Below are 12284 nucleotides of genomic sequence, written 5' to 3'. Positions count from 1 at the left end.
TGTTTTCTTGCATTCAACATACGTTGAGACCGCGCTGAATGCTGGGATTCTGCGGGAGCGGGGAGATCGCAGAACGCCATCTTTAAACCCCACAAGAGGCCAGCTACAGTTGAACGCCGGGGATGGAAAAACACCATCCCTTGATTGGGATATAAATCCAGGCCGTAGAAAATGTGCGTTATTCCCCTAGTTGTGTGAATAACGGGCATCCGTGCGATGGGACAGTGCGGAGACGATCACGGGAAGCCGTGCCAGCCTTAAAATGTTGTTATCATAGGCAGACAACAACAATAGACGGAAAGACAACAACAACGGACTAGCTCGCTAACTCTGCCTAGCGCTGCGCTCTTTCAGATGCTAATTGAAATCTAGCTAACGGTAGCTACTTCATTAGCAGATCTGTTGGCTTGCGCTGGAACTGGACTTGACGCCGATGCTAGCTGGCAGTGGGCACCGAGACTCTTCAGACGGAGTAACCCCTCAATCATTTTGCCACTTTTAAGCTATCATTTGTTCTGAAATATTTTGTTGTGGCTTTGGCTAGCTAAAGCTAAGTCCCGACTTCTCCCCCTCCCCAGCGGCCCGGCCGGAGATGCGTGGAAGATGTCGGTTTCGGGGCTGAAGGCCGAACTGAAGTTTTTGGAGTCCATTTTTGATCCAAACCACGAACGTTTCAGGATCATTGACTGGAAACCCGATGAACTCAGTTGCCAGTTTAATGTGACTGGGGAAAAGCTGTTAATTATTCACTGTAACATAACGGTAAGAGGCAATAATACAAGTACTGGGGATTATACGCTTTATGCTTGGTGTTATTGGGCTAAAGTTAGCTGGTTAAGTTGCTAGCCAGGTAGCAGGCTACCTCCACAATGGTACAATCTGATGCTATGCGGGTAAGGTTTTGCGTAGTTTCGTTAGCCGGTGTATATTCGAACTGCGTAGTTTGCATAACTGAGGGTTTGTTGCTCTATTAAAACGCTAAAAGGAATTGGATTTTAGTAGGGTTGATTGGCTATCAACAGCAATTACTGCTAATGTCGTCAGGATAATTTTAAAAAGAATCAAAAACACTGCCAAAGTCAAAATTATTGTCATAACTCTTCTTTACTGCGTATTTTTTGTTGTTGTTGCATTGTCTTTAGGAATCCTACCCATCTACACCTCCAATATGGTTTGTGGACTCTGATGACCCAAGCTTGGCACAAGTATTGGAGCGTTTGGAAGATGTTAGAAAAGGCAGCACCCTGGTAATAATCTTGATTCGGTTCTCCTACGGTGCTGTGAGCGATGACCATGATTTATGTACAATTTTTTGATGACAGGTTTAATTATGAGCTGGCAGAGCATTAACCGAGTTCTACACTGAAATATTACTCAAAGTTGTTATGAGTTATAAAATTACCTTAATACCTTGTCATTCTGCACTTGGCTCCAATTTTACAGTTACATCCAGCAGATAATTCAGAAAAGACATTGGGAGGTTTAAAAAGCATCACTGCAACGCAGATATATCGTCTAATATAATCCCCTTTCCAAAAGCTGTTATAGTACGCCTGTGGTATTTGACATATGGCTGGTGTAAAATTATGAACTAGCTCAGTTAGCAAGCATTGATCAGCCTGCCTTCAAGCAGGACTGTGTTCTTGGCATCATTGTGATACAGTGCAGGACTACTTTGCAAGACAGAAGGCTGATGATTGAGGTAATAAATACATGTTTCTCTGCTGCTATTTTATATCTTATCTAATTATGTTGGTGTTTTAATACTGTGTGAAATAACTGGAATTTTATTTCACAGTTAGCTTTTCAAAAAAGTCTTGTCTCCCTATTTCCAATATAATTTCTTTCAGTTTCGGCTTTTCTATCTTTCATTCAAATTTTATTCAACAAAGTAATCTCATTAAAACCTGGGGTCTTTTTGTTATCCCAAATTCCAGCTGGAGGCTTACTTTGCATATGCACAGCAGAGTTACTGTGGATATGCTGCAGAATGTGTAACTATTTTGAGAATGGAACACGTCATACAGAGCAGAGTTACCCACTATGTAAAGGGATTGATAAGATCAGACATTTTTTTTCAAAGTGCTGTACTGATGGTTTAGGGATATCTTTACATTTCAATCTCACCAAATTCGCAAAGATACAAGTCCTTAGGTGATGGCAGCTTTTTGACTGTAGCTATTTTGTTTCACCACAATCTAAATGCATGCAAGGAACTTAGCTTTTTACCGTCTCGTCATTGTCCCTCGCCATCAGTCAGCATACACTGCATCACTGCTTAGTGAATTAAAGCAAGACTTTTCTTTTACTCACACGACAACTAACAGTGAAGCGTTTTCTGTGTTGTTTGCCAGTTTAATTGTTTACATTTGTTCAAAACAGATAACCAACCCTATTCACACTATCTAAAGTGTAAACAGTGTGTCTTGGTTGAAAAGTAATGTATCTTTTGTGTATATATCATCTAACTATATCCTCCTACTTGTGTGGTTTGCCTTTTCTAGCTTTTACAACAGTTAAAGAAGCTTATTTGTGACCTTTGTCGGCTATACAACCTTCCTCAACATCCTGATGTGGAGATGCTGGATCAGCCCCTGCCCACTGGCCCCGTGGGACAAGAACGAAAGGTGAGGATGTCTTTGTTTATTTCTATCAACCTGTCTGTAGCTGAGCATTGCAGAAAAGGGGTAAGTCTGCTGAAAGGATGATAATAGCATAAATCGCAGCAGACCTTGGTCCATACAGATTTTCCTTGATCCTGGTGATTTAAATGCCATCAAATAACTATGAGCCAGCTAATGGAGATGCTTTATTCATATTCTTACAGTTTGACTGACTTGTGTTTTTAACTCTGTGTGGGTGTGTGTAGCATGGGACCGAGGAGGTCACGTCAGAAGAAGAGGAGGAGGAGGAAATGGGAGAGGTACACTTTATGTCTACCTGAACATCAAATTTATTACCTAGTTGTTTTGAGGTCATGGACATGTTGATTTCAATTGATCTTTCAAGGCATGTTTATACTGTCAGAGTTTTATGTAGTTTTATAGAAATATCTTAATATAATGTCTCTTTTACCTAATTGCTGACTTATTGTTTGATTTTTGTTGTGATCCTCTTGTCTTACATGTTTTATCATGAGTACATCTTAATATGCATTTATGACTATTTATAAGAAGATGTAAAATATCATATCCAATCTAACAGGACATAGAGGATCTAGACCACTATGAAATGAAAGAAGAGGAGCCTGTGGATGGAAAAAAATCTGAGGATGATGGCATAGAGAAAGAGAATCTGGCCATCTTAGAAAAGATCCGTAAGAACCAGAGGCAAGACCACTTAAATGTAAGTTAATTGTCAGTGATGAAAGTTTAGGTGAAGGGGCACAGTGAGTCGTAATAAGTTTTTACTATTTCATATGGTGGAGACTTTCTTTAAGGTTCAATGGCTAGAATATTTGTTTTTCTACCCAGTCATTGTCCCATTTTTATAAATGATAGCTGCTCAAGGTGATGATTTCTTTCAAAGATGTCAGTGATTTTTTTTTTTTTCCTGACAGTGGAGAGTGTGCCCTGTTTATTAATGGGCTCTTTTACTGCACATCCTGAGATTTCTGTTACCAACTGACCTTCAAGCAGGCAAATACGTATAAAATGTTGTCTCACAACTTGCTCATGATAGTGTTCAGTAGCTCAGCTAAGTTGGTCCCAGCATTTTAAATCAGTCAAATGCCCAAGGAGCTAAGGATGGATAAATGCACATATTTTTTTAAATGTTTTGAAGATCAGTGAAATATTCTTTCGAGGCGAGGCGTATAGAGATAAGTGCTCACGTCTTGTAGGATAAAGCCTTCCCTCCTTTCTGATGTTGGCCTAAATTAAGTACAAATGACACACTTACCATCATAGTGAAATCAAAAGCACCCATGTGTGTTCACAATCCTATTCAGTTGTTTCTAATTTCCAGGGAGCTGTGTCTGGTTCAGTCCAAGCCTCTGATCGTCTAATGAAGGAGCTGAGAGAGATCTACAGGTCTCAGAGTTACAAGACTGGTATGATCTCATCCTTGATTCAAGCTGAAATATCTATCAGGATAAAACATGTTTTGATTGCAGTTGATATAGAGGGTAATTATTCAATTCAGTAAGGTTCCAATTAGTATTGTGCTTTGCTACTACAAGAACTGTGAGGTGGCGAAGTACTGCGTCCATCCCTGAAACGACCGTTAAGACGAAGGGCATGGCTTCACCCTGTCCGTGGATTTTTTCATGAGATAGAAATATTGGAAACAATAATGCATGTAGCCTTAGTAGGTTTAGCCTGAAAAAACAATTGGTCAGTGTCAGTTTTTGATATAAATTCGTCTCTACAAGGGCAACAAGGCTAATTTCCATCAGTGTCTTTAAAGGAGATGTTAAATACGGATTTTTCTTTTTTTCAAGAAAACATGGCATTTTGTTTTTGAATGCCTCATTTTTTTTTTATCTCAGGGCCAATTTTCAATTTTTACAGCTCATTCTATTCTCAAAAACAAACTGAAGGTTATTCAATATTTTTTAATCACAAAATCACAGTGAATATGCGGTTTGAGCAGTGCATGACATAATGTGCTACAGAAATTAGGTTACAATTAGTTCTCTTGGTAGTAAAGTTCACATTGACGATATTTTTTTGAATTTCTATTTATTACATTTTTGTTTGAGACATGTTCCACATTTTTGGGAGTAAACAGACTGCTCAATGGATTGATGATATGATGATTATGAGGATTAAGAGCTTGAATGTCCCCTACGTTCCTGAAAGTGGCACTGGTGGTTTCAGGCTACGGTCCTTGCAAGAAATGAATGGTTGCATCAGTGGATAGTAATTCTCATTTGGTCCCCAACAGCACACAATGTGTTTTAGCATATTCAAGGAGTGGCATATAACTCTTATTCCACAAACGATCTCAGTCGGTCTAATCGTATACAGCTAAAGTAACATCATTGTGTCACCCTGAACTCTTTTCATGTGCTACATACCCCTTTTGCAAGATCACAGCTTCCCCTGTTACATCATATCCCACTCTTGACGACTGATTTTTTTTGCATAAAGACATCATAGTTAACAATTTACATCATGATCCGCCTTGTCACAACTTCCCTTTTATACTGTGGGCTCCACCTATTTGACATCTCAACTTGTGAGCGATCGTAATCACAAATAATGGCCGTTTAATATAACAGTCTTATGACCCCCTCCATACTCTTGTCCAGGAACATGAAGTAATAGCCACTACCCAATGCATGTGCACAATTCATTTGATCCTGTTTATACTGAATGTAGCCCAAATTGCAAGTTAGATTTGACCAAAGGTTGATAAAATGGGTGCATACCAGTTGGGATAAATGCCACCCTGAAAGAATTTTGATTATGATGAAAATGTCAGACCTCTAAAATTGTTTCAAAATGTTGCCGACACATTGTCTGTTAATAGAATGAAAATTCTCATGTATGCCCATGTTTACATACAGACATTCGCACTTTGTGAGAAATTCTCTGAAACAGCTGCAGCGATATAAAATCCGTTAACCCGGGAGATTGATTATATCCTCTCTCTTGTGTTGGTTGTGACAATCAAACAACAAGACTTAAAGGGCAAAACAGTTACAGTTTTTGTGAAGTTATCCGCTGAACTCTTTAGCACAAGCGTGTGGCTAAATAATTAAATCCACACCCTTCTGTAATTTGCAGTCTCATCATCTTAACTCAAGTAATGGACTTAGGTGGTCTCTGACGTATACTGCATGAATAAAGCTTTATGCATTAGGCAGAGACCTATTGTAAAATTTAATGTTTTTGAAAATTGATATAAATCATTTATTTGAATTAGCTGGTATTGGGATTGCAGTCACACATTAAACTTCCCTTTTAATCTTCTGCCTTGCTGCATTGCTCTGTTTATAATAAAACCTGAGTAAAAATTATTGTTACCAGCCCCTGCATTCGGAAGCCTCTTACTGTTTCATCAATTTGTTTTGCAGGTATCTATTCAGTTGAGCTCGTTAACGACAGCCTGTATGAATGGCATGTCAAACTAAGGACGTAAGTATCTGAACGATTTGTGATTCCTTGAACAGCATTGTATTTATACATTTTCCTTCTTGTATGTTTGCACAAACACTGATGGACTGCATATATTGATCAACAGTGTGGATCCAGATAGCCCCCTACACAGTGACTTACAAGTCTTAAAGGAAAAGGAAGGAATGGATTACATTTTATTAAACTTCTCATATAAAGTGAGTACATTTGAGTGTCTTTATTTTTTATATATATATATATATATATATATATATATATATATATATACACACACACACACACACACACACATGAATACATACATATAAATAAATATTAAAAAGCGCTCTCTTCATGTGTCTTTAGAAGTCTATAAATGAATTATTTGCTGGTTTCCTCCACAGGATAATTTTCCCTTTGATCCGCCATTCGTCCGGGTTGTTTCCCCCGTGCTTTCTGGGGGGTAAGTGAACTTGTAGGTCAACGCCAACTTTGTGAACAGAAACAAACAATACATTAAATAGAACACAATCAGAAACAGTAATGTTTTGTTGTATTCTGACAAGCTTTCCTCTCATGTTTTCCCCTTATTTCAGTTATGTACTTGGAGGAGGTGCCCTGTGTATGGAACTTCTCACCAAACAGGTATGTTAACTATTTTTGTACCATTAGAATTTATGTGAAGGTCTACTTGATCATGTGAAAGAAGTTTTGGATTGTATTTGCATTCTGCTTAATATCTTAATACATGCTCTCAATTGACCTAGAGCTTCTTAACTGCAGGGCTGGAGCAGTGCCTATTCCATTGAGTCTGTCATCATGCAGATCAATGCCACTTTAGTCAAAGGAAAAGCCAGAGTGCAATTTGGAGCCAATAAAGTAAGTGGCAGGTAGTACAGTCGAGGAATGTCAAGATTATGGTGACCTCTTGATTACGAAAATAAATACTGAAATACTTTACAGTGCGAGAAAGTCATTAAATCTTGTACCAAAATGGGAGGGTTCGCCTGTTCCGTCCTGCTAATACCATTTCTTTAAAAATGTTGTCACCAGCATTTCACCGCAGTGAAATGTTACCATTTGAGATCATTGTGTGCTAATGTCCCATTAATATTATTGAATAGCTTTTAAATATTATTGTTGTTTTTTCATAAATCAAATACGAAAAGACAAGATATTAATTAGAGTAGTTTGCACATATTACAAAGTACAAGCACCTTTCTAGGCACGTGAAGGCTTAAAGCATTCCTTGCCAGAGTGATGCTTTTTTAATTGCAAAGATTTTAGTAGGAGTTTTTTTTTCCCTGATTCTTAATCTCTATACATTCTGAGTATTTTAAGATAGTTAATGAAATGCCTTTGTAATGTTTGGCCATGAATTTAATGACTTCATTTGAGGTCTTCGGTTTTAAAAAAAGGTGACTGATTCTAATTTTTACTTTTAAATATAGAACCAGTACAATCTTGCCAGAGCACAGCAGTCCTACAAATCCCTGGTCCAGATCCATGAAAAAAACGGTGAGTGCATCTGTTAATTGATCTTGTTAAACTCCTATATGTATAAAAGAAAATGCCGTACAGAGTCCTATTCTACAAATAGTGTTGACAATAATACACACAAAACAATGAAGCTTACTTTTTCCACAAGCTTGTTTCATAACATTGAAATGCTGCAATTCTCCATCACATAGTACAAATAACAGCTTAAGGGCTCGGGGAATATCTCCCCATTCCTACATGAGAGCTTAGCAACGTTCAGATTTCTCCAGGGACCTTCAGACATACCTGAGGCACATCTTGTGACAAGCTTGGCCTTTGGATGGATAATTTGTTTTTTTGCAGATTAGAAATAAAGTTCATAATTCATGTCAGGACATGTCTCAATTCTAGGAACTATTTGGTACCTTTGAACATGTTTTGTTGCATTTCTGGAGGTGTATACCTTAGATTTTTCATTGAACCAGTCTGACCACCTGCTGTCATTGTTTGAAAGCATAAGCCAACCAAACGGTGGGATCTTCTGTTCACACTGCTTTCTTAATTGTTTACCTTGGTCAAAAAGAACAGCTTTGTTTACTTAATGGTCTTTTTCCTAGCTATGACTACCCTTGGTAATTGTCTTGTTTTGTCTGTGAAATTACATGGCGATGAGTAACAAAAGAGGAATTTGTTACAGATTGTGATGTGACTGTTTGTGCCAACCATTTGATAAGACATTTGGAAAATTCATAATGAAAGATGGAGGCTGCACATTTTTGACCAAAATGATAAAAGTCAATGATAAGCATCATTCATTATTGGAATAATTTTTTAAGGTTTTGACCGTATCACAACCCTCACTTCCTTAGTTGCATATTGTTCTTATATCTAATGAATGTTCTTAAGAGTAGATGAACTAGAAATGGCCATGGGAAAATAGTCAAGTCATGTCCACTACTAAATCTAAATTGCATGAAGTGCAATTTTATATATACCTATGAAGTTAAGGTATTTAAATTTGATTTACTGTGGCCGAGTCCAGCTATTTGCAATTCTATTTGGTTTCACAGTGCAACATGAAACGAATGGTTAAACGAAAAACAAACATCCCTTTCTATGTTTCTGTTTGGAACAGCCAAGTTTAAAGCATCTCAAATGTAACTATTCTAAAATGTAATGTGAGGCACTGGTTCAGGAAAGTTCTAGGAATGTTTACCGGCTTGATACTGATTTACTTTGTGACTAATATATTGTTGTTGTTCTCTGCTCTGTTTTCTCTCAAGGATGGTACACACCCCCAAAGGAGGATGGCTAAACCGATTATTGCCTTTTCTGCACTGGGACCATATGTCTTAGATTTTTGCTTTTGTTTCTTTTCCCTTGTGGCCCTTTTTGTTTTTGTTTTTTAATCATACAAATCATTGGTTCTTCATATGAGAGTATGAACTCAGATTCCTTATGCGGTAATCACCCAGGAACAAGCACATAAACACAGCCCCCCTTCTCTCTGTATTTATCTCTGTTCATCTGTTGTCTGATACAATCTCATTTCACAATCGCGACATACAACCCCCATCCCCCCGGCTCCAGGAAAACTATGGATTCAAGTACTGCTCAAACTTATCTTTTGGTTTTTGCCAAGGTAACTCTGTTTCTGTGGGATGAAAGTAGCTGCATGGCTTTATCCTGCAGCAGTGGCAGACTCAGGCCACACACTGCCTGCCTGGCCACAGATAGGAATGGCATGTGACATTCTTGGATACGATGCAGCGGTGGCTGGAATGGACAAGAATAACCACCGCCTTTCTGTCCGTGGGCACCCTCTGTCATATTGTGCCCCTGTATTATCTTAATAATGCCAAGAACCCCTCTCTGGATTGAGATGCTCCTGAGGCTTGCTTGCTTTTAAACCTCGTTTTTTAAAGCTTGAAGCCCCGAGGTGGAGAGGAAGATACAGAGACCTTTGCAGCCTGGCTAGGACAGCCCATAATAATGGACAGAATCATACTGTGCTCCAAATTTGGGATTTTTTTTTTTTTTTTCTTTCTTTTTTTTGTCATTGACACAGCAGCTGAACCACTTGCGCTGGAGAGGTTTAATTTGTGTACAGGCTGGTAATGAAAGGAACATGACCAGATAAAGCAGAGGCATGTTAAAAGTGGATCACACTGTAATGTATTTGATTTTAACATCACATGTAAACATGTAAATTTGTATTTCTGCAAGAGGATTTAATTGTTGATAATGCAACATTGTTTGGGTCTTTGGCTGGGTAGAGACTGTTTTACTGTAAGCCCTTGACTATGAACTTCAGGGGTGCAGCAACTTCCAAAGACCCATATTTAGAATAAGGAAAAGTTGCTCATGGATGCTCTTGCAGAAGGAAACAAAAGTATACGGCGTTCTTATGTAAGCTTAACGACTACTGCATTTTTAAAAAAAAATATGGATTTATAACCCCTGTGTTATTGGCAAGAATGACCATTCCCCATGTTCAATGGCACCTCTTAACCACATTGGCCATAACAATAATGGCATTGACACAGCTGTTTCTGGCATTCCAGAGGTTTGGCTACTCATATCTAATCACTCGAACCGGATGAACCTCAGTAAGGCTATGCAGTGAAGACACAGTCTTGTGAAGTTTTGTTGTACTGAAGAAATTTGTGGTAGTCGCCTTCTTAGTCCTTGTAGCTGGTTCACATCCCGACCAATTTGCCAATCCTGCATTTGATACAGTCTGGAAAAAAGTGACCTTTACCTCCTGGGTTTTCCTTTACCTTTTTTTTTTTTTTTTTTTTTTTTCCCTCCAACTACACCTAGTTTCAAATTCACAGCAATAGTAATGAGCGGAAATCTCGGGAAGATCCTGGGAAGATCGACTGGAGCCAGATCCATTTCCAGAATATTTGTTCAAGCTTGATTAATATTAAGGTTTGCTACAAGAAGGACCGAGCTCTTCCCATCATCACCTCTCTGGTTATCATTCATAACCATTCTGAGCACAGCTGTACAATCAGCGTGCTGAGTATTTGATGTAATGTGAATAATATGCAGACAAACTGTGTGGACCATTCCAGTTAATGCAGATACATGTCTGTTGTGGGTGTTCTATTGTGTGGTTATTTGCATTGTTTTTAAATATATTGTCCTAAAAAACCAGCATAGAAAGCTTAGTTATGCTAATTCATACAGTCATTCCTCGTTTACCACTTTTGTTTTTTTTTTCTCTGTAATAACTTCAGTGACAACACAAGTTCCTAAGCGGTCAAAAATTGGTACAAAATGTTCAGCTTGTTCCTATCCAGTGCAAGTCTGACATCTGTTTAGACTTGCAGGATATGATAAGAGACCCCCTTCCCCTCCCCCTGCACTCAAAACAAGGGAAATTTTAACACGACTATAGATCATAAGCATGGTTGTTAGCTGTTGTTATACCATTGGTATTCAGCCCTTCATTCTCTGGAGAAGCAAACTCAGGAATACATACTGCACACTTGATTTAACAAAAGATTGCTTTAGAATATCTTCATAAAATGCAAGATTGAATGTGTCAATCTTTTTTTGGGTGGGAGGGATTGCAATTTAGCAAAAGAAGCCCCCGTTGCAACAAGAGACGTCACGGTGGCACTTTGCAGTCATATTGCACACGATGTGATTTTAGATTTTCTGAATGCTGTTATGGTTACTAAATACTTCGGGATCCAAGTTTTGGAATGATCAGATATCTCGAAGATTTAATCTCACCCTGTTCCTGCTTCATGAAGAGTTCAGAACACATGACCCTGTCTCTTTGATATTGCTGTATTTTGCATGTCAATATATCAGTGGTTGTGTTCCCCCCCCAGGAGCTAAAGAAGATGTGATTCTGGTTGGGTGCTAGAAGGATTATATACTTTTTTTTTTTTTTTTTTAATTTGTTTATTCCCTGTGGTTTCAGGGTCAGTTTCTCCTTGCATTGTGTATCGAACCAGGTCATGCTATACAAGATACATGGACCACATGCTTAGATTACCTTTTTAAAATACCAGGAATCCTCAACAAAAGTACCAGTTGAAAGATGTGTGTGCCATTAGAACAATTATGAACTTCCATCTTTTCCCTGACCTTCAGAATAACAGTGTACCAAAGTGTGACGTGCACTGAATATCCGCTGTCCCTTCACCAACACGACTGACTTAAACCTCTGCATTAGCGAGCGACATTGATCTGAGGTCTGAACTAGCCTGTTTCTGGGTTCCTTACCTTGCTTCATTAGCTGCGGTGGCCGGGTTATAAAGTTATGCACTGTTAGCATGCTTTGGTTTGGTTTCAGTTTTTCCATTCCAAGGGTGATTTTGACCATGTTAAGTAATTTGTAAACTTGCATCAAGTTTATGAATAAAGAATTTTATGAAATATTTCAATGTTCCTTTCTTAGATGTCCATGTTGTATTTTTGTAAGTAAGTATACTGGCCACAGAAACTCTTCTTTTTCTTTTCAAACAGCTGCCTTCTGCTACCTCTCAGTATCAGGAGAAAGTTGGATTTCAGCGTGAAATGGATCAGCCCTTCCTACAATAACATGAGCTCAACTCAAGCTCCCGCCTGCGGCGTTCCCAGGTTTCCTAAAAAATCTGGTAAGTACCTCAAGTAATTTTTCAGTCACGGGGATGCATAGGAAATAAAAGAGATGCAATATTTCTTTAAAAAAAGATGCCAGTTTCTTAATTTCTTATCAGATTTTCTCAAATCAAATCTGTA

The 12284-nt window shown here is 38.4% G+C and overlaps 1 protein-coding gene across 2 annotated transcripts; it reads left to right on the top strand.

Annotated features, from left to right (window-relative positions):
* Nucleotides 1–336: 336 nt before the first annotated feature.
* ube2q1 (ubiquitin-conjugating enzyme E2Q family member 1) lies at nt 337–11941 on the top strand. Of its 2 annotated transcripts, XM_086174988.1 has the most exons (14): nt 337–472; nt 579–762; nt 1143–1247; nt 2505–2627; nt 2870–2923; nt 3205–3345; nt 3967–4051; nt 6023–6083; nt 6190–6280; nt 6467–6525; nt 6659–6707; nt 6846–6941; nt 7514–7580; nt 8825–11941. In XM_086174988.1, the coding sequence occupies exons 2-14, from the start codon at nt 604–606 to the stop codon at nt 8854–8856; spliced, it is 1122 nt and encodes a 373-aa protein (XP_086031114.1). In that variant the 5' UTR covers nt 337–472; nt 579–603; the 3' UTR covers nt 8857–11941. The 2 variants fall into 2 exon arrangements, with proteins under 2 accessions (XP_086031114.1, XP_086031115.1); XM_086174989.1 differs by having other exon boundaries at nt 454–762.
* Nucleotides 11942–12284: the final 343 nt, after the last annotated feature.

Source organism: Fistularia commersonii, chromosome 27 (genome assembly GCF_037954325.1).
Source record: "Fistularia commersonii isolate RoL2024-O1a breed Wild chromosome 27, RoL_Fcom_v1.0, whole genome shotgun sequence".
In the NCBI taxonomy this organism is placed as follows: Eukaryota; Metazoa; Chordata; class Actinopteri; order Syngnathiformes; family Fistulariidae; genus Fistularia; species Fistularia commersonii.
Note: the sequence above shows the minus strand (reverse complement) of the source record. Positions and strands in the feature narration are given on the sequence as shown.

Coding starts and splice junctions, on each gene's coding strand:
- ube2q1 (XM_086174988.1), top strand. CDS start 604: ATGTCGGTTTCGGGGCTGAAGGCCGAACTGAAGTTTTTGGAGTCCATT. Junction 2,628..2,869: donor CCGTGGGACAAGAACGAAAG/GTGAGGATGTCT, acceptor GGGTGTGTGTAG/CATGGGACCGAGGAGGTCAC. Junction 4,052..6,022: donor GTCTCAGAGTTACAAGACTG/GTATGATCTCAT, acceptor TTTGTTTTGCAG/GTATCTATTCAGTTGAGCTC.